Here is a 22,748-nt window from a genome sequence, read left to right on the forward strand (position 1 = left end):
AACAAAGACATTAGAACAACTACAAAAAATATAGCAAGCTATTTAAAGGATAATATGAACACTGCAAGAGAGACGTTAAGGTATGAAGAAGAACCAAACAGAACTCCTAGAGATCAAAAACATAATGAACAAAGTAAAACAACTTCACTAGGTGGGATGAACAGCAAATTAGATACTGAAGAAGAAAATATTACTGACACTGAAGACAGAGAAATATAATTTGTCCATATTGAAGCACACAGAGACAAAAAAAGATGGAAAAAAACTGAAAAGAGTGTCAGTGATTAAAGGAAAATACTAAACAGTGTAACAAACATGCAAGAGTCCCAGAAACAGAGACAGGAGTATAGAAATAAATATCTAAAGAAATAACATCAAAAAATTGCCAAATTTGATGAAAATCATAGAAACACGAACCCAAGAAGCTAAACAAATGTCAAATATAAAGAAAAAGAAGGGGCGCCTGGGTGGCTTAGTCGGTTGAGCGGCCAACTTCAGCTCAGGTCATGATCTCACTGTTTGTGAGTTCGAGCCCTGTGTCAGGTTCTGTGCTGACAGCTCGGAGCCTGGAGCTTCGGATTCTGTGTCTCCCTCTCTCTCTGCCCCTCCCCCTCTCGCACTCTGCGTCTGTCTCTCAAAACTAAAATAAATAAAGGTTAAAAAATTTTAAAAAAAGAAAACCACAAGATACATCAAAATCAAATCCCTGAAAATGAGCATAAAATCAAAAATCTTCAATGTAGATAAAGAAAAAATACACACATTACATACAGAGGAACAAATATAAGAATAACAGGAGATGTCGCTTCAGAAACTGTGCAAGCCAGATGATAATGAACATCATAAAATTGCTGAAAGAAAAGAAAAAAAAAAGCCATCAAGAATTCTAATTCCAGGGGTGCCTGGGTGGCTCAGTTGGCTGAACATCCATCTGACTCTTGATTTTGGCTCAGGTCATGATCTCATGGTTCATGGGATCAAGCCCCATGTCAGGCTCGGCGCTGACAGCGTGAAGCCTGCTTGGGATTATTGCTTTCCCTCTCTCTCCACCTCTCCCCTGCTTATGCACTTTCTCTCTCTCAAAATAAACTTTAAAAATAAAATAATATGGGCTGTTTGCCATCTATATAAAAAAAAAGCATTTTAATTCCAGAAGATCAAAACAAACAAACAAAAACTTCAAGACTATGAAGATGTTTGTAAAACAAAAACTGTAACATTTTCAGAGAAAAAACTAATGTGAGATTTTTTCTCACAGAAAATCTTCAGGGCCTACGGCTAGACAAGGAATTCTTAGACTTGACACTAAAAACATGATCCATAAAAGCAGAACTGATAAAATGTAAAACTTTTGCTCTACAAAAGAATAGAAAGAGAATGAAAAGTTAGGGGCATCTGGGTGGCTCAGTTGTGGGAGCATCTGACTTTGGCTCAGGTCACATTCTCACAGTTCACGAGTTCGGGTCCCGTGTTGGGCTCTACACTGACAGTGCAGAGCCTGCTTGGGACTCTCTCTCTCTCTCTTCCTCTTGAAATAAATAAATTTCTAAAAAAAAAAAAGAGAATGAAAAGACAAACTACAAATTGGGAGAAAATATTTGTAAACAACATATACAACAAAGAACTGGTTTCTATAATTTGTAAAATAAATAAATAAATAAAAACCTCTTAAAACTGAAGAATAAAAATAAATCCAACTAGAAAAAGAGCAACAAATGTGTTTCACTGAAGAAAAGACACAGGTAACCAACACATACTTGAAAAGATGTTCAGTATCATTAACCATTAGAAAAATATACATTAAAATCACAATGACAGGGGCACCTGGGTGGCGCAGTCGGTTAAGCGTCCGACTTCAGCCAGGTCACGATCTCGCGGTCCGTGAGTTCGAGCCCCGCGTCGGGCTCTGGGCTGATGGCTCGGAGCCTGGAGCCTGTTTCCGATTCTGTGTCTCCCTCTCTCTCTGCCCCTCCCCCGTTCATGCTCTGTCTCTCTCTGTCCCAAAAATAAATAAACGTTGAAAAAAAAAAAAATTTAAAAAAAAAAAAATCACAATGACATAAAACCACACATCTATCAAAATGACAAAAATAAAAACTAATGGTAACACTGAATACTGGTGAGATGTGGAGAAACTGAAACAATACCTTGCTCGGGGAGAATATAAAAAGGTGGAGCCAACCTGGAAAATTATTTGGCAATTTCTTAGGAAACTACAAATCCAGAACAAAAGTGAAAGAGTAAGGGCCTCCAAAAATTATTTTACATAAAATCAACAAGAATATTGGCAAAAGTAGTAGTAAGAAGCTTATGTACAAAATTCTGGAAACTAACCAAAGTGATACAAGGAGGGTTATATCTTAAGAAAAATGGCAAAAATCTCAGTAAGCACAGTGAGCTGTGTGAACTTTGGGGCATTTTCAATTCTTCTAATTGTATCCCTCACTCTCCACTCTGCAGAAACATGGAAAAACAAAACAAAAACCCGGTCCACAATCAAAGTGAAAAAGGGGCAGCGTGCCTAGCACCTGAAGGGACAAAACCAGGTCAGCACTCACTCCCAGGGAACTGGCGTCATTTGACTTTGTCTCAAGACTCCCTGAAAGGCCCCACCTGCAAAGCTCTTTTTAATTTGATCTGCCTAGAAACTTGCCCCCTACAAAAATTCTTTCCCCAGTTGAAACACATTATGGGCAATTGTTTGACTTCACACCCACCTGAGTCAATAAATAACAGCTGGTGCAAACAATAGACAACCAAAAACCTTAAATGGAAAAGCTGGGCAAGATGTCCAGAGGACCTGTGAAAAGCTCTGGTGTATTTCTGGAATTCTAGAAGGTCTAAGGCAGGTCAGAAATGTGCAAATGCTCAGGAAAGAGGTGAAAGACTCTAAGCAATCAGCTCTGCCGAACTTGAGGCTCCTGCATAAGCAGGAAGTGCAGGATAAGGCAAAGTTGTCAAATGCCTGGCTGGGAGCTGACGGCATGCCACCATACAATAACAGAAGTCCTCAGCAAAGACTGGGAGACTACTGGATTCAGGTAGCAAAGGAAATCTCTAATCTAACCATCAGGTGACCACTAAGGTAACTGAGCAGATAACTTTAAAAAAAAAAAAAAAAAGAAAAGGAAAGGAAAAGGAGAGGAGGGAACTCTTTCAACTCATTCTATGAGGCCAATATTACCTTGATACCTAAACCAAGGAAATCGCAACAAAGGAAGACCAAGGACCAGTTTCCCTTATGAATACAGACACAAAATTCATCAACAAAATACTAGTAAGCCAAACCCAGCAACTTATAAAAAGGATTATACTCCACGACCAAATGGGATTTTCCCTCATTGATGCAGGGTTGGTTCAACATACAAGCAAAAATCAACATCTATATTAACAGGATAAAGAAAAAAAAACACATTCATCTCAGTAGATGAAAAAAAGACCATATGACAAAATCAAACACCCTTTTATGCTAAAAATACTCAACAAACAAGCAATAAAAGGGAATTTCCTCAATTACATACAGGGTACCTATGAAAAATCTATAGCCATCATCACACTGAATGGCAAAAGACTGAAAGCTTTCCCCCTAACATCAGGCAGAAACAACACAAAGATGTCTGGCCTCACCACTTTTATTCAATATTCCATGTTACAGCCAAAAATAAAGCAAGAAAAAGAAATAAAAGGCATACATATTGGAAAGGAAGGAATGAAACTATCTTCACTGGCAGATGACATGATCTTGTATATAGAAAATCCTATGGAATCTACCAAAAAAAAAAAAAAATTAGAGCTAATAAATGAGTTCAGCAAGGCTGAGGATAAAACATCAATATACAAAAATCAGGTGTATTCTTACATACCAGACAATGAGAAATTCTAATGTGAAATTAAGAAAAACCATTCCACGTATAACAGCATCAAAAGAATAAATAAATACTGGGGCGCCTGGGTAGCTCAGTTCGTTAAGCGTCCGACTCTTAATTTCAGCTCAGGTCATGAGTTCAAGCCCCATATTGAGCTCTGCACTGAGTGTGAAGCCTACTTAAAAATTTTTTTTTAATTTTAAAAAAGAATAAGTTAAACTTAGGAATAAGTTTAACAAATTCAAGATTTTTACACTGAAAAGTGTTCGGTGTTCAAACACAAAAATGTTGAAAGAAATTGAAGACCTAATTAAATGGAAAGACATCTCACATTCATAGATTAGAAGACATAAGACAGCAATATTCCACATACTGATCTAAAGATTCAATACCATCGCCACCATTGATCACAGATACCTTTTTTTCTTCATAATTTGACAAGCAGATGTTAAAACTCACATGGAAATGCAAGGGATTTAGAAGAGCTAAATCAATTTTGAGAAATGGGAATAATGTTGAAGGAATCATACTTCTCAATTTCAAAACTTAACTATAAAGCTACAGTAGGGGCGCCTGGGTGGCGCAGTCAGTTAAGCGTCCGACTTCAGCCAGGTCACGATCTCGCGGTCCGTGAGTTCGAGCCCCGCGTCGGGCTCTGGGCTGATGGCTCAGAGCCTGGAGCCTGTTTCCGATTCTGTGTCTCCCTCTCTCTCTGCCCCTCCCCCGTTCATGCTCTGTCTCTCTCTGTCCCAAAAATAAACGTTGAAAAAAAAAAAAAAAAATTAAAGCTACAGTAATCAAGTTGTGTGCTACTGGCAAAAAGATAGACAAATAGATCAATGGAAAAAAATTGAGCATCCAGAAATATGCCAACATGTTCATGGTCAGATGATTTTTGACAAAGGTGCCAAGACAATTCAATAGGCAAAGGGTATCCTTTTCAATAAATGGTGCTGAGATAGCTGGAGTTGCATATGCAAAAACAGAAGTTAGGCCTTTACATTGCATCGTATGCAAAAATTCACTCAAAATGGATCAAAGACCTAAATGTAAGAGCTAAAATGATACAACTTAAGTAAGAAAAACAGAGGTAAATCTTCATAATGTTGGATTAAAACAATTTCGTAGATATGATACCAAAACACAAAATGCCAGATAAAAAATTATCAAGAAAGTGAAAAGATAAACCATGAATGGAAGAAAATATTTTAAAAGTATATATCTGATATGGTATCAAATATATAAAGCATTCAAATATATAAATATATATATCTCAAAAATATAAAGCACTTAAACATATAGAGCTATCTCAAATATATAAGGCATACAAATACATAAAAAACTCTTACAACTCTACAATAAAAATATCATAATTTAAAAATAGACAACAGATTTGAATAGACATTTCTCCAAAGAAATATATAACCAGCCAATAAGCAAATGAAAAAAGATCAATAGAAAAATACAAATCAAAACTATGATATACCAATTCACACCTACTAGGATGACAATAATCAAAAGGACAGAAAGTAACAAGTGTTAATGAGGATGTGGAGAAGAAATTAGGATCCTCACATACTGTTGGTAGAATTGTAAAATGATGCAGCTTTGGAAAACAGTTTGGCAGTTCCTCAAAAGGTTAAACAAAGCTAACAATGCAATTCCACCAGTAGGATAAACCCTAAAGAACTGAAAATACACATTCATATATAAACTTCTACACGAAATGTTCATAACTGCATTATTCACCATAGCCAAGATGTGTGAACAACCCAAATATCTATCAACTAAAGAATAGATAAACAAAACATGGTATGTCCACAAAAAAGAATGCATTCTGAAACATACTACAACATAAATGAACCCTGAAAACATGCTATGTTAAAGCAGCAAGACCCAAAAGGCCACATACTGTATGATTCCATTTACATGAAATGCCCAGGACAGGCATAGCCATAGAAATGGAAAGCAGATTATTGGTCACCAAGGAGTTATTAGGGGGTTGGGGGAGGGGGGTATGACTGCTAAATGGGTTTCTTTTGAGGTGATGAAAATGTTTTGGAATTAGACAGCGGTAATGGTTGCTCAACCTTGTGAATATACTGAAAACCACTGAATTATATACTTAAAAGGGTGAATTTTATGGTATGTGAATTATATCTCAACCAAAAAAAAAGTGACACGTGTAATTACCACAGGACTCAGCAATTGCAGTCTTAGTCATTTATCTCAGAGAAATGGAAACTTATTCACCAAAAAAATAAATAAAAGTACAGAAATGCTACAAGCAGTATCAATTATTACACATAAAAACAAAACAACCAATAGGTCCTTCAATGGGTAAATGGTCTAAGAAACTGCATTACATCCATACCATGAAATATAATTCAGCAACAAAGAGGAACAAACTATTGACACATACAACAATTTGAATGGATCTCAAGGGATTGTGCTGGATGAAAAAAAGGTCCCAAAAGGTTACATACTATATGCTTTCATTTACATAATATTGCTAAAGTGATAAAATGATAGAGATGGAGAACAGAGTAGCAGTTACCAGGGTTTGGGGACCGTGTGTAAGATGATTATAAAAGGGCAGTTCAAGGAGGGGAGGGTGGGTGATGGGCATTGAGGAGGGCACCTGTTGGGATGAGCACTGGGTGTTGTATGGAAACCAATCTGACAATAAATTTCATATTTAAAAATAAATAAAAATAAAAAAATTAAAGGGCAGTTCAAGCAATGCTTGCAGTGATGAAAGTACTCTCTCTACCCGACTATGGTAGGGATTGTACAAATGTACACATGTGATAAAATTGCACAGAACACACGCACACACACACAAATGAGTGCACAGAAAATGATGAACACTGGAGGAAGATAACACTAGTGCCGATTTTCTGGTGCTCATCTTGCACTATAGTTACACAAGATGTGAATGCTGCTGGAAACTACAAGGGTATACGGGATCTTTCTGTATTATTTCTTACAATTCCATGAGAATCCACCATTATCTCAAAGGAAAAAGTTTAATTTGTTTTAAAAAAGGAGAGATAAAGACTTTACTCAGGTAAACAAAATCTGAGAGAATATAGGGATGAATATAAAAGACAATTTTCCTCATTTTAAATTTCTTGAGAATTAACAATGTATCAGTTTGGTCTGTCAGCTCCAGATCTACCTTCTATACCCGATTGACCTGGACGCTGTCAACTCTCCCTTGTCAACTGGCCTAACATTAGGGCTGGAAGAGGGCACTGGAGTGACTCTATCAGATGACAGCAGCAGCAAGGACCTCCCTTCTGGGTCCAGTCCCCCAGCAACTGTTTATTTAGCACAGGAGCCAAGGCCCAGAAGCACTCACCTGGGCAGCCCTGTTGGGAAACCTCAAGCTGCATCCTCCAACCATGAACTCCCCACCCAGCTCTGGCCGCACCCCCAGGCCCACTCTCCCCATCCATCAATGCACTTCTACATACCAGCTTCAACGGGCCTCAGGCAACTGTACTACCACCCCGTGGCCACTTCTGTGGTAGGTAGGCCACACTGTCAAGCTGCTTCTACACACCAGCTCCAGACTACCAACACCTTCCTCCAACACTGAGCTGGTATTACAGATCGGCTCCAGCCTAAACCAGCTGGCAAGCTTCTCGGCCACCAGCAGGCTGTATGCTCCCAGTCAGGCCCTTCACTGAAGAGCTCTCAATCTCAGCCTAGGGGCTGGAGCTCTCCTAAGTCTTTTCAGTCCCTTCCTTGTCTACTTTCTCTCAGCCCAGAAGTAATAGCTGTTTTTTGTACTTGCTACTTCTGAATACCACAGAGTTCTCTTAGTCTAAAATTTTAGCGGTTATAACACCTCACTAGTCAGCAATTCTTTATATTAATTTTCCCTGTTTCAACTAGGGGTACGGTTTCTATCTCCGAACTGGCCCCTGACTGACATACACATGATACGTACGTATATTCGTATGCTGACAGATACACAAACACACATATACAACAACAGCACAAAGAACGAAGTACTGATGTACAGTTCCCACATTACAAGTGAAGTAAGTGGTCTGTTATGTGAAGGGAGACTGTAAAAGGTTAAGGAAGCACAACGTAAGCCTTAAAACACTGAGAGTTGATAAGTCAGTAGTGGTTAGTAAAATGGGGTCCTACGTAACACTGAAATAATTTTAAAGAAGGAGAGAAGAGGGAAAAAATAAATAACAGTTGAGACGCATAGAACCAAATTGTAAGATGGTTGACTTAAAATGAATCATATCAGTAATCCCATTAAATGTAATACAATCTAAACACTCCAGTTAAATGGCCTAGATTGTCAGATTGGTCAAAAATCAAACAACCAACTAATGTTGACTTCAAGAAAATCACTTGAGTTATAAAGACACAGAGAGGTTAAAATAAAAGAATGCAAGTTCCAATTCAGTACAGCAGAATAAACTCCCACCGGACTGATCCTCTGGCAGATCACACACACACACACACACACACACACACACACACACACACACACACACACACACACGACTCTAAGGCACTACAGAGTAAACAAAAACAAGCCATCCTGGAGAAGAGTCAAACCTTAGAAGAACGAATGGCACTGGGTGAGTTTGAGTTTTGTTTTTTAAGCAGCATTTAGTGTAAGGCAGGGTACAGACAGTTACCATGCAAAGTGGCTAAAATTCTAATAGGAAACTTCATTCTTACTAACCTAAAGAACAGGAGGACAGAGTTCAGGGAAACCATGACCACTGGCAAGTAAAGGGAAAATACCCGAAAAAAAGAGCCAGGGAAGCGTAACCCCAAATTCTATTTATAAACTTTGTCTAAATCAATGGCAATCCCAGAACCATGCAAATATGGAAGAAATTACAGTCCAGGTGAAAGAACTGGACTGAGTTTTCAGCTGCCCTCCAAAAACCAGTTTACTTGTCTGAGTCAAACCAGGTAAATTACCTCCTAAAGCAAAAATATCAACACTCTCTGAATGAATACAACAGATTCCAGTCTCCAAGACATAAAATCCCCAATTATCATGATATAATCTAAAATTATTCAACATATGAAAACCCAAGAAAATGTGATCCATTAACAACAATAAACAATGGAGATCAAGCTCAAGATAACCAAGATGTTGGAATTAGCAGACAAGAAATTTTTATATAGATATACATAGTGATCTAAAGTAAAATATGCCTATAATATAAAGAAATAGAGAGAATAAAAGAAAGAAAATCCTAAAACTGAAAAAATTACAAGATGAAGCTAAACAACAGGATTAATGTTACAAAGGAAAGAGTTTATGAACTTGAAAAAGATCAGTATAAATGACCTAATCTAAGATGCAGAGAGAAAAAAGCTTGAAGGAAACATGAACAGTGCCTCAGAGGAATGTAGGACAACATTAACAGATGTAATGTGTAAACAGTGCCCAAGAAGGAGAAACGGAACAGTGCATAAAAATTACTCAAAGAAATAATAATTGAAAATGTATTGAATTCGGGAAAAGACATAAATTCACAGATTCAAGTAGCTCAGCAAACTCCAACATAAATACAAAGATAATTAAACCAAGGCACATCATAGTTAAATTTCTGAAAACAAAAAACAAAATCTTGAAAGTAGCCAGACAAAAATGATATATTAATACATGTGGAAAATGACTAAAATCCCAGTAACTTATTATATATAGTATATTTACATAACATATAATACATATTAATAATATATTTAATATATATTATTAGTTCATAGATCAGTTTTAATATTTAATAATAAATATATAATTATTAATTTAATATATACTTAATAATTATGTTATATAATATACAGTATATTTAATATATAATAATATAATTATATAATATACACATAACAGTTATATTATTTATGTTATAGTATATAACTTATATATAAACGTTTACACATTATATTATACATATTATATAAAAATACTTTTAAAGGGCTCAAAGAAAAACACTGTCAAGCCTGAAAGCAACCACCGCTGGATATATAATACAGTTTGGGGTATTACATTGCAATTATCTTCATCTTCACGACTGTTTCATTTTTCTGCCTGAAGTCCTCAAGAATTTTTTCTTTAAAGTCTGAAAAAGGCTTTGAATAAATTCCACACCCATTACTAATAAAAATTCTTGAGGAAGTCAGAATTAATGATGTGGTAGGCAGCCCCCAAGACGGTCTCCACTGATCTCCACTACCTGGCATTTAGGCCCTTGTGTTATAGCCTCCCCTTAAGTGTGGGCTGGACCTACTGACTTGTTTCTAATGAACAGAAAATAGCAAAAGTGATGGGATGTCACATCCATGATTAGATGACAAAAAGGCTGTGGCTCCTGTCTTGCATACCCTCTCTTGCTTTTTCCCTTGTGCTGATGGAAGCCAGACGCCATGTCGGGAGCAACACTATAGAGAAGCCAAGTGGCAAGAACTAAGGGAGTTGAGTCCTCCTGCCAACAGCCAGCTAGGAACTGAGACCTTCGGACCAACAACCTGAGATTAACTGAATCCTGCCAAAAACCACATGAGTGAACACAGAAGAGGATACTTCTTTAGTTGAATGTTCAGGTAAAAACAGCAGCCCTGGGCAACAACCTTGATTGCGGCCTTGAAAGAGACACTGAGGCCAAGATACCCAGCTAAGCCAAGCCCAGATTCTAGACCTTCAGAAAATATGAGATAATAAGTATTTACTCTGTTAAGCACCCCTACTACAGTTTAAGTCACTACATTCTGGGGTAATTTGTTAAGCAGCAATAGATTATTAATACAAATGGGTATTTACTTAACACAATAGAACATACACACATTAATTGTAAAGTCAGCATCTTTCTTATGGGGCAACCCTGGAGGCATTCCCACTAAGGTCAGAAACAAAACAAGGATGCCCATTATCTCAAGTACAATTTCACACTGTTCTGGAGGGACTAGCCAATGCAGTTAGACTAGAGAAAATAGTATATGTGCTGCCGAAGCAAGCACATAGACTAGAGAAAATAAATAAAAGGCATTAAGATTTAGAAAAAAAGAAACAACACTATCTGTATTTTCAGACATGAGAGTATTCCTGAAAAACCTTGAGGGATCAATGATAAAACTAATTCAATAAGATTTTAGCAAGGTAGCAGGATATAAAGTTAACATACTAAAACCAACAGTGGTCATATATTGAAAAAATAACTGCTTAGAAGAGCTAACAGAAAATTCATTTACAGGGGCGCCTGGGTGGCTCGCTCAGTCGGTTAAGCGTCCGACTTCAGCCCGGGTCACGATCTCACGGTCCGTGAGTTCGAGCCCTGCGTCGGGCTCTGGGCTGATGGCTCAGAGCCTGGAGCCTGCTTCTGATTCTGTGTCTCCCTCTCTCTCTGCCCCTCCCCCGTTCATGCTGTCTCTCTCTGTCTCAAAAATAAATAAACGTTAAAAAAAAAAATTAAAAAAAAAAGAAAATTCATTTACACTAGCAAAAAATTATATATTAAATGTTTAGAAATATATTTTAGAAATGTTCAAAACCTATATGAAGGAAACTATAAAGAACCTATAAAAACAAAAAATAGACCTAAAATAATGTTAAGACATCTTTCTTGGAAATATACACTGAACTATTTAGAGGTAAAAAAAAAAAAAAATGATGTATGCAACACTCTCAAAGGCTTTCAAAAAATATGCATATGTATATATATATATATATATACACACACACACACACACACACACACACACACACATATATAAAGAGAATGAAATTAAAAACTTGACAAAGCAAATGGGGTAGAACATTACCAAAGATGATTAAACTGAATCTAATCAAGAGGAAAAAAATCAGACAAATCTGCACAATACTTTAAAGACATTGGGGACGGGAGGGATTAGGGCAATTAAAATATGAAATGCATATTAGATGATATTACTGAGTTAATATTACTTTTAAAGTGTGATAACAGTATAATTATGTGCAATACTGCCCTTATTATTAGGAGATACATACTGATATATTTAGTAGTAAAGTATCATAATGTCTGTAATTTGTGTGTGTGTGCGTGTGAGAGCTGGAAAGGGAAGAAGGGAGGAAGACTGTAGGAGACAGAAAGAGAAAGCCAATGTGGCAAAATGTTAACTGGTTAAATTTAAGTGAAGTGTATATGGGTGTTCACTGTATTATGCTTTCAACTTTTCTGTTAGTTTGAAATTTTTCAAAATAAAAGGATGGGGCGGTGGGGAGACAGGAAATGACAGACTCCCAGATTAAAGATGGAGGTATAGGGGCGCCTGGGTGGCGCAGTCGGTTAAGCGTCCGACTTCAGCCAGGTCACGATCTCGCAGTCCGTGAGTTCGAGCCCCGCATCGGGCTCTGGGCTGATGGCTCAGAGCCTGGAGCCTGTTTCCGATTCTGTGTCTCCCTCTCTCTCTGCCCCTCGCCCGTTCATGCTCTGTCTCTCTCTGTCCCAAAAATAAATAAACGTTGAAAAAAAAAAAATTAAAAAAAAAAAAAAGATGGAGGTATAAAGTTAGTTTTCCTTTACCTCCTGAAAATTTTGCCAAATAATTAAGAGAACAAAAAACAGCAGTGCAAACTCCTCCTTCAACAAAATTAGCAGGGAGCTGGAAAGCAAGGGAAATATAAGGTTCTAAGTATCTTCCTTACGGGTAAGTCAATAGAGACTTAAAGTTGATGCACCAGAAAACGAAGGTGTAAACATATTATTTAGCATTATGGAGGTAATTGTCAAAAGAATTAAAAAAACAAATGCAGTGTGGAGGACACAGAGAAATAGGCTTTTCCTCTGTGTGTTAAACCTTTTATACCATTGGACTATTTATATCAAGTATCACATGTAGTAACAATAATAAATCTTCCCAATTATACTGACTATCCAGAAGGATTCTGTGACAAAGAGGCTGTACCCAGGGGTGGGGGGGTGGGGGGTGGGTGAAAGTATCTTTCATTATCTTTACTACCTTGAGGTGAAACATTTAAAACACAAATTTAAATGGTAAAATACTTTAAAATACTATTGGGGTTAGCAGAACTTCAGGTCTACCTCTATGACCATGACACCAAAATATAATAAATGAATACATTAAAATTGTATGTCCTATTATTTCAAATAACTTAAAAGTATTTTCATTCTTGTTGTGTATAAAAATATGAATAAACAGACTCACAGTTCCACAAGGTTTGGAAGCTTCTGAGCAAGGTTTTCTGGCTGAAAATTAAAAACTCAGAATTAAATTTTATCTTTGAGAAATGTACAAACAGTTCTAATGAGCTTAAACACAGAGTATTATCTTTGGTGGGGGGGGGGGCAGTGTAAATCTGAAGGAAATAATGCATAAATAATAAATCAGCACGTCTGGGTTTTATGCTTCCATGGCCCATACTACAGTTTAAATGTATAAATTTGAACGCTTAAAATCAGTGTCTTGGGGCACCTGGGTGGCTCAAGTGGGTTAATGCCCAACTCTTGATTTCGGCTCAGGTCATTATCTAGCAGTTTCGCGGGTTTGAGCAGTGCGTTGGGCTCTGACAGTGCAGAGCCTGCTTGGAATTCCGTTTGCATCTCTCTCTGCCCCTCCCTTGCTTGCTCTCTCTCTCTCTCTCTCTCAAAAATAAATAAATACATTTGCAACTACGTGGATGGAACTGGAGGGTATTATGCTAAGTGAAATTAGTCACAGAAAGACAAAAATCCTATGACTTCACTCATATGAGGACTTTAAGAGACAAAACAGATGACTATGAGGGAAGGAAAACAAAAATAATATAAAAACAGGGAAGGGGACAGAATAGAAGAGACTCATAAATATGGAGAACTGAGGGCTGCTGGAGGGGTTGTGGGAGGGGGGATGGGCTAAATGGGTCAGGGGCATTAAGGAATCTACTCCTGAAATCATTGTTTCACTATATGCTGATTTGGATGTAAATTTTAAAAAATAAAAAATTAAATTAAAAAATAAAAAATAAATAACTTTAAGTAAATAAATAAATACATAAATAAATACATAAATAAATAAAATCAGTGTCTTTCTGAGAAAGGGCCACAGAAGTTGTTACACTGTTCTTAACAGACATACACAGAGGGGAGGATGCCATCTGACAACAGAGCCAGATACTGGAGTGACACAGCCAAGGACCATCAAGGATCACTGGCAACCACCAGAACCAAGGAAACAGTAACAGATTCTCCCTTGGAGTCCTGAGAAGGAGCCAACCCTGCCCACATCTTAATTTCGGACTTCCGGCCTTCAGAACAGTGAGAATACATTTCTGTTCTTTTAAGCCCCCTATCCTGTGTAATCTGTTACAACAGCCCCAGCAAACTAATACTCACCCCCAAACTCCCAATTTGTGTGCCTCGGAAAAACTAAATAAATAAGGGAAATCCCCAGGTGCCAGAAAGCCAGACCTAACTAAGCTCAGGACATAGTGGTCCTGGGGCTCAGGTGGTCCGGGGGCGTGGGGTGTGGCAGGGGTAGGGAACAGGCCACTGGAAAGACAGGCTGGGAACGATCTAGGTGCCTTACCCAGTCCCGATTTTGGAAGGATTGGCCCTTCCACAAAAAGAATCCCAGAAATCCCATTCCCAGATTGCAAGTGGGCTTCTCTCTGCCAGAGGCAAAAGGAAAAGCCTCCTCTAAGCAACTGAAAGCCAGCCTGCATCTCTCTCTCTCTCTCCCTCCCTCTCCCCCCTCCCCGCCACCCAGGTCAAATTCACACAAACACAAAGACAGGAGTTGTTAAGACTGAAGGAGCACACTGAGTCAGGAGTAATAGATATATATTTATTCTACACCCAAACATACTGTAGGTAAGCTAGGTATCAATAACAAAGAATCAGTAATCGTTTTTTTAGAAGTAATTAGGTGTAGCTTGAGTCCTAAAGACAAATATAAATTATCAGAGGTTGCTATGGGGCAGAGAGGAAGGGTTCTGGTCAGCTTTCTAGGCACAAGAAGCAACACAGGAAAATGTGAGGCAGGGAGGTGTGTCTGGGAAATTGCAAATACAATCTATTTTGCTGTAACTCCCGAACACTACTCCTGAACAGATCTTACACTTTCGAAAATCCTGTTATAAAAACAATTGTGTTAATAGGTGTTGAGGACTAGAAGGTTTTGTATTTGCAACAAACTAATTTTTCAGACAGAAACCAAGTAACAATGATCATCATTAGGAAAAGGATCAGGGGTGCTCTCTATTCTTCACTCTATGTTAGTATCATTTGAATTTTTAACAGTGAACATGTTAGGTCTCATATAATTGAAAACCATTATATTCAATAATGTGGTATGCACATAAACTGCTACATAATTGAGTAATCAATCATATTACATCCAATTTGGGTTCTAAACAGTAAGAGAAACACCATTAGTGTGATATGCCTGGGCCATAGGGTATGAAGGTTTATAATGACTTCGCAGAGTGGCCTGGAACAGACCACTAGAACTTATATTTTATAAAATGGGAAAACTTTTTAAAAATTCTGAACACAATAGAAATCCACTGGTTTAAACAAGGAAATGATATTACCACTTTAAGTTGGCATACTGATGAATTTAAATACTTAGCCACAGCATCCAAAACTGCTTATATACACATATATCCTTGTCCTTTTATGATAACCAAATATTAAATACAAATAGTTATGAGAACAATGAAGCATTTACTGAGTACCCATTTTTGATAAAGTCACTTATATTTAGTTTTCAAATGCTGAATGCTGTGATTCTTTTTTTTTTTTCCCACATGTTTTGATATCAATATATGCAATGAAGTCCTTCATGACAAGTCTTTCCTCAGATGTTACTCTTGGATCTGCAGAAATCCTCAAAATGTTTCTTTTAGTATGGGTATCTTCTCTTTTAAGGAGAATATGCATTTCCATTTATGGGCATACATACAAAGCTTCCTAGGCAACTAGGCAACTAGGGATGGAAGGATGAGGGAAGGGGGCAGTAAGAGGCTTAATAATAGCTGGTCCTCTAAAAAGGAAAAACTTATCCAGAAAAAAGACTCATCTATTTTATCTGCTACAATCAGTATCATATCTTGACCTGCGATCATTTTTTCCAGATGACGATTTCGTGCCATCCAACAGCATTCTAATTATCCCATGAGAAACTGGTTAGCTCTTTTGAGATACACAGCTTCACACACAATTAAGCACTGAATAATGTTTCTACTGCTAATGGTGCATTACCATATCTTTATTAACGGTTAGATACACTGTGTTTTTATTTAAAAATAAGCAAGGTGACCTTAAGAAAATTGCAGTTCATTACAACACGGGTGGGGAAAAACCCGAACCCTTATTAATTAGTACAGGCCCAACCAGCCTGACAAATGAGCAGCCCACTGCACGGGCTGTGGCTGACACCTACTGGTAAGCATCACTGAATTACTTTCTGTTAAACTAGTTACAAATGTTTTCTAAATTAAGCCAAAATTCTCTGCATTAAATCCCACATTGCACTTAGCTGAACAACTCTTCTTTACGGGGAATGTAAAAGTAACCTTCAGCAAGCACATTTAAGTATAATATTTACCTCTGATTTTGAATCAATGATGTTTTACTACACCCTTTTAAGGAAAACTGCCTACCTCCTTACATGCGAACGTTTTTAAATCGTGTATCTTGGAACAAATAGTTCAAATATGTTGCAAACACTGTGCTGAGTGATGTGCCCTGGTAGGCACTGTGAGCCACCTGCTTCTTCCTCTTCTCTGGCTGGGCACCTGGTAGGACTGCATCTGTCTCTTCGAGCTGGATGTGGCTAAGTGACTTACTCTGCTCAGTGGAATTATGTTGAAGTGGTAGCCTTCAAGAGCCTGAGCTGTGAGAACTAAAACGCATCTAATTCACGACTTTGAAATGTGTCTTTACAAACACCGCGAAGCTTGTTGTGTGTATTGTAACAGTTTGTGAATGAAATGTTTTTTTTTCCCCCTTTAGTCCCACAACTAAACTTAAAAAAAAAAAATTTATTTTGGGAGGTGGGGGGGGGGGGTGGGCAGAGAGAGAAGGTGAGAATCCCAAGCAGCCCCCACACCCAGGGCAGAGCCCAATGATGGGCTCCATCAAGGACTGTGAGATGATGACCTGAGCTGAGCCACCCAGGTGCCCCTAATTAACTTTTTTTAAATGAAAAAAATAAAAATAAAATTTTGAAGTGAAATACAAAAAGTTACATAAAAGCTCAGAAAGTTCACAGTGACCTCCACGTGATGCAAGCTTTGTCAGTCTCCATCCCTGACTTTGGACCCCATTAACCAGAGTCCCCAAGCAATAAGAGAGTCATGACAGTGTGAGTAAAGAAGTAATTGTGCTGTTGCAAACCGCTATGATTCAGGGTTCGGCAAAACCTGCTCCATTTCTGACTTCTAAAAACACATTTCAAAGAAGTCATGAATTAAATGTATTTAAGTTCTTATAGCAGTTATGAAAGATGGAATGAAGTTGGACCTCTGACACTACACACAAAAATTAACTAAAAATGGACCAACGACTTAAATAGAACAGCTGAAACTGTAAAACTCATGGAAAAATAGACAGAAGTGAATCTTTATCATTGTGGATTTGGCAATGGATTCACAGATATGACACCAAAAGCATGAAGAACAACAGAAAAAACAGATACACTGGGCTTCACCAAAATTAAAAACTTTTGTGCATCAAAGGATATTACAAGAAAATGAATTACAAGACAGTGAAGACAACATGTAAAATGGGAGAAAATATTTGTAAACCATGTATCTGCTCAGGGTCTAGCATCCAGAGTATATAAAGAACTCTTACCAAAAAACCCCCCAAACAACCCAATTTAAAAATGGGCAAAGAATTTGAATACTCTGTAAATATATGCAAATGGCCAACAAGCACATGAAAACATGCTCAACATCATTAGCATTAGGGAAATGCAAATCAAAACCATAACGAGGTGTCACTTCACACCTATTATAATAACAATATTTAAAAAAACAACTGGAGGGGCGCCTGGGTGGCGCAGTCGGTTAAGCGTCCGACTTCAGCCAGGTCACTATCTCGTGGTCCGTGAGTTCGAGCCCCACGTCAGGCTCTGGGCTGATGGCTCGGAGCCTGGAGCCTGTTTCCGATTCTGTGTCTCCCTCTCTCTCTGCCCCTCCCCCGTTCATGCTCTGTCTCTCTCTGTCCCAAAAAAAAATAAATAAAAAACGTTGAAAAAAAAATTAAAAAAAAAAAAAAACAACTGGAAAATAACAAGTGTTGGGGAGATGTGGAGAAACTTGGAATCCTTATACCTTGCTGGTGAAGTGGTTCAGCCATTCTGGGAGTTCCTCAAAAAGGCAGAGCTACCCTATAACCCCACAATTCCACACCTAGGTAGGTATATACCCAAAATAATTAAAAATAGGTACTCAAACATTTAAATGTAAACCATATTCATAGCTGCACTGTTCACAAGAGCAAAAAGGTGAAAGAGCCCAAATGTCAATCAATGGATGAATGGGCGAACAAACTGTGGCATGCACACACAACGGAATCTTATTGAGCCACAAAAGTTATGAACTGATGCACACTACAACTTGGAGGAAGTTTGAGAACACTCTAAGTGAAAAGAAGCCGGACGCAAAAGGGCACATAGTGAATAATCCCATTTATATGAACTATCCATAAGAGATAAATCCATAAAGACAGAACACAGATTGGCGGTCGCCAGGGCTGAAGTGTGGAGGGGAATGGGGAGAAGTTGCTTAATGGGTGAGGGGTTTTACTCCAGAGTGATGGAAATGTCTGGAACGAGACAAAGGCACTGGTTGTGCAACACTATGAATGTACCAAACACCACTGAATTGTTCACTCTAAAATGGTTGATTTACATTACATAAACTTCACCTCAAAAATTATTTTTATTATTTTTTAATTTAAAAAAGTTAATGAAGTTTTGGTACTGAAGGAAAAAAGGCACTTCAGTTACAAACCATCACAACATACTCAAGTGCACGTCTGCTCTCTCTCTCTCTCTCTCTCAAAATAAATAAGCATTTAAAAAAAAGACGATGGGGCACCTGGGTGGCTCAGTCGGTTAAGTGTCGACTTTGGCTCAGGTCATGATCTCGTGGTTCATGAGTTCAAGCCCCACGTCGGGCTCTGTGCTGACAGCTCAGAGTCTGGAGCCTGCTTCAGATTCTATGTCCCCCTCTCTCTCTGCCCCACCCCGCTTGTGCTGTCTTTCAAAAATGAATAAATATTAAAAAAAAAAAAAAAAGACGATGTATGACATAATTGTTCATTATGAGTGGGGAGCATATTCCAAAGCTCAATGTATTATACTTCAGGTACCTCACTCACATATGTATTTGTTGACTGATCTGATGGGGCTAACATTTAGAAACTGGCATCTCATTTTTAAGGTACAGGTGGCTCATTTTAGTATAGTGCATGCTTGAAAATGAATTTCAACTTGTGGAAACACATACATAACAATGGCTTTTGAGCCTTCTGCTGGCAAACAGAGCCCTTCCAGTGTCCAAGGATATGGTCTGGTGTAAGGGAAAAACGTCTCTCCCTGCCACCTCGTTCTAAACCCTCCCTTCCTAACTCCCAAGGCAGAAACTACAAATCACAAAGGGTAGGCTAAATCATGTTCCCTATATTTTAAGAAAGTACAGAGAGATACAAGTTTTAAAAACATTTCTATCAGGAAAAGTTACACAGTAGATCTCAGAGGTAAACGTCACAGAGGTAACTAGGAGAACTCACTTAAAGGGGAACACCTCATTGCTCTGAAACAGATAAATGTGGTTACATTTTAACTATATGGTGCCAGGCCAGAAAAAGGTCATCAGTAAATACTTGCAGAATTAATTTTTTTTTTTTCTCAACGTTTATTTATTTTTGGGACAGAGAGAGACAGAGCATGAACGGGCGAGGGGCAGAGAGAGAGGGAGACACAGAATCGGAAACAGGCTCCAGGCTCTGAGCCATCAGCCCAGAGCCCGACGCGGGGCTCGAACTCACGGACCGTGAGATCGTGACCTGGTTGAAGTCGGACGCTTAACCGACTGCGCCACCCAGGCGCCCCAATACTTGCAGAATTAAAACAAAAGACCGACTAGGTGACAAATGAGGAGACCCGGTACATGCTCTAGCTGGCCACAAAAGTGACTTTGGACACGTCCATTAACTTCTTCTAAGCTTACTTTCCCCAAAAAGAAAAATCGCCTAAACTGCCTATAAAGCTCCATCTAGCTTTGAAATTCTGTGATTCAAGAAACAGAATGAAATTAGGGGTCAGACATTCATTTTCTAAACTATTTCAAATACTTTGTTACCTATTTGACAGGGAACTACTGTCAATCAACCAGTAAGGATCAGGGGGCAAACTGTGAAATCTGAAAATTCAGTAGGAAAAGCAGCTTTGGTTTATAACAAAACTCCTACTCTTCAGGCATGTGTGTATTACTGAGACAGGATACATTTATAATCTGTGTTTTTGCAGAACTACATCACATACTACACATCAGCATTAAAACACAAACAGAGCATCTGAACACTTTACTACTTGACGTATCATTTCCACACATTCCATTTAAGAAATAACAAGAAGCCCCTTATGTTGGAATTCAAAGTGAATCAAAGAAACAAAAACAAAACTTAACTCCCTCTCCCAAATTTTTCTGCCACACTTGATGGCACGACACTCTTTTACTATTTCTTTGTTTTCCCTTCAAGGTTCTGTGATGTTCATTTAATCCAGATCCTACTCTTAACCAAATTCAAAGGGGGTGGAGGGCATAGCTATGTTACTTTCCCAGACATCAGCCCCTTTCACCCTCAACCCTGCCACCAGCTGCAGAAGCTGTCGATGCAGCATAAACGCAGGCATCGTCATCACTGTAAATCAAAATATGTAGACTCACTGATTAACACAACTTGAGAGCTAGCTAAGATCTTAACAGTACTCTATGCCAACAATCTTATTTTAATTTTTAATTGTAAAACTAGTAAGTATTCAGTGAAAAAACATAAACCAAACTTCACAGAACCTTTCCCTTGTACTCTGCATCCTTAGGTAAGGTTCTTTCTCTTCCAGCTCCCACCCCCACTCTCTTGCCTTCCCTCAACCTACAGCTCTAATCACTGTTAAGTTTGATTGATGCGCTTTTTAATGTCAGTTTATTTATCTATAAAGTAGGGATAATAATAATGCCTACTTCACAGGATTGTCTTAGATTAATTTATTAGTTAATTAATTTAATACATGTAAATTGCTTAAGACAGTGCTTGTAACTTACTGCTATGATGTTACAAATGATGTTACAAAAGATGTTAGCTGCTATCAGATTTTAACCAATCCCAGACTGATGAATATTTAGGTTTTCTTAATGTTTCATTGCATCCAACGTTTTGACGACCATCCTGTTCACTTGACATGTTCATTTGACATATTCACAAATGTTCACTTGATATTTTTTTTTCTGCTGTGTAAATTCTTACAGGTGAAAAATACCGATTCAGACGCATACTCTTTCAAAATGCCGACCGATGTGCTCAAACCAGCCACCAAAAGTACTCAGCCCAGTCTACTCCATCTGATAGTGTGTGAGAGCATCTTCTCATTGTCTTCCACATCAAGCATTAATAATCTTCAACACTAGGTATTTATTAGTCTTTGCCAATCTAGTAGGAAAGGATGATCGATGTTTTACCTTCCATTGGAAGTTAAACACCTTTTTGTGTTTGGACTATCTGTATTCTTTTATTATTTATTTGCCTGTTTATATTTTATGGGGAAGGTCAAGAATATTTTCTCCTGGGTCCACAGGAAAGGAAACACTTCCGTGCCTTATGCCCCATCCCAATTTGGGAATGTGATGAACAGACCTCTGCTTCCCGTCAATCCCAGCAGGATATCACTTTTAAGTGAGGTTCTCTCTTGTAGCACAGATTAATTGCTTCATCAAGATCCAGCTGCTCTTACTGCTCAGACATAAGCCAAACTCTCCTCTTTCATTAAAACTTAGATGTCTTTTCTTGTCCATTCATATTCACAAACAAACTGGTAACTGGTGAGAGCTCCGTTAGTATTTGGGTAGGTCACTATTCCATGTCCCCAGGAAAACCTCCTGCCTGCTAGTCTCATTAAGAGAAGTTGGCAGATCCGTTAAGGGATTTCACTTCCTGGTTGGGATTTCTTCCCCACCTGGCCTTTTATTTTGTAAATGAAGAAACTGAGGTCCAAAGAGGTGTAGCACATAGAACCTGGGTCTGTTATCTCCTAATATTATGTTTTGCTACTAAACACTGAAACAGCCCCTTTCTGTGACTGCAGTCCTTAAATGCTTCCCCTGCTAATTCCCTTCCTCCATGAACGTCCGGGTTAGGGGTGAGAGCTGGTGATTGCTGCTTCCGAGCTATATTCCTTCTCCAACTCTTAGAAATCTGATTCCAGCTACTGGTGCAGAACTGAGGGAGAATGGGGGTAGGATTCACCTTAGCCCCCTTCATCCGGCACACTCCTATCCGGCCTTCACCTGAAACTTCTCTACACCTGCAGTCTCTCTCCAGAACCACATGTCCCATCCCCCTAGATGGCTTACTCAATCATGCCTAATACAATTCTTCAATGTCAGTGGATCCTTTGGCCCCTCTCCATTCTCCCTATTCATGCACTCCTCCTTTCTTTCTTTGCCTCCAATCCAGCTCACGTTCCATATTCCATCATCCATGTCCCAATCCCTCCTGACAAATTACTAAATCCCCTTAGTCCTTCTGCACTGTATTGTATCCACCTGGAAAACACCTAAGCCTTCAAGAATACAACAGCACACCTTCTTCATACCTCAGCTGAGTGTTGCAGGAGAAACTCCCC

At 38.4% G+C, this 22,748-nt stretch overlaps 1 protein-coding gene across 3 annotated transcripts in view; it reads right to left on the reverse strand.

Moving 5' to 3' along the window:
* Positions 1–22,748, reverse strand: part of LRRC28 (leucine rich repeat containing 28) — a 155,406-nt gene that overhangs the window by 124,022 nt on the left and 8,636 nt on the right. For all 3 annotated transcript variants that reach the window (XM_025918746.2, XM_025918744.2, XM_086711438.1), the window contains one exon: positions 13,062–13,102. In XM_025918746.2, coding sequence (XP_025774531.1) covers positions 13,062–13,102 — 41 coding nt within the window. The remainder of the gene's footprint in view (positions 1–13,061; positions 13,103–22,748) is intronic.

This window comes from Puma concolor, chromosome B3, assembly GCF_028749965.1.
Source record: "Puma concolor isolate L17-30 chromosome B3, mPumCon1.1.hap2, whole genome shotgun sequence".
Classification (NCBI taxonomy): Eukaryota; Metazoa; Chordata; class Mammalia; order Carnivora; family Felidae; genus Puma; species Puma concolor.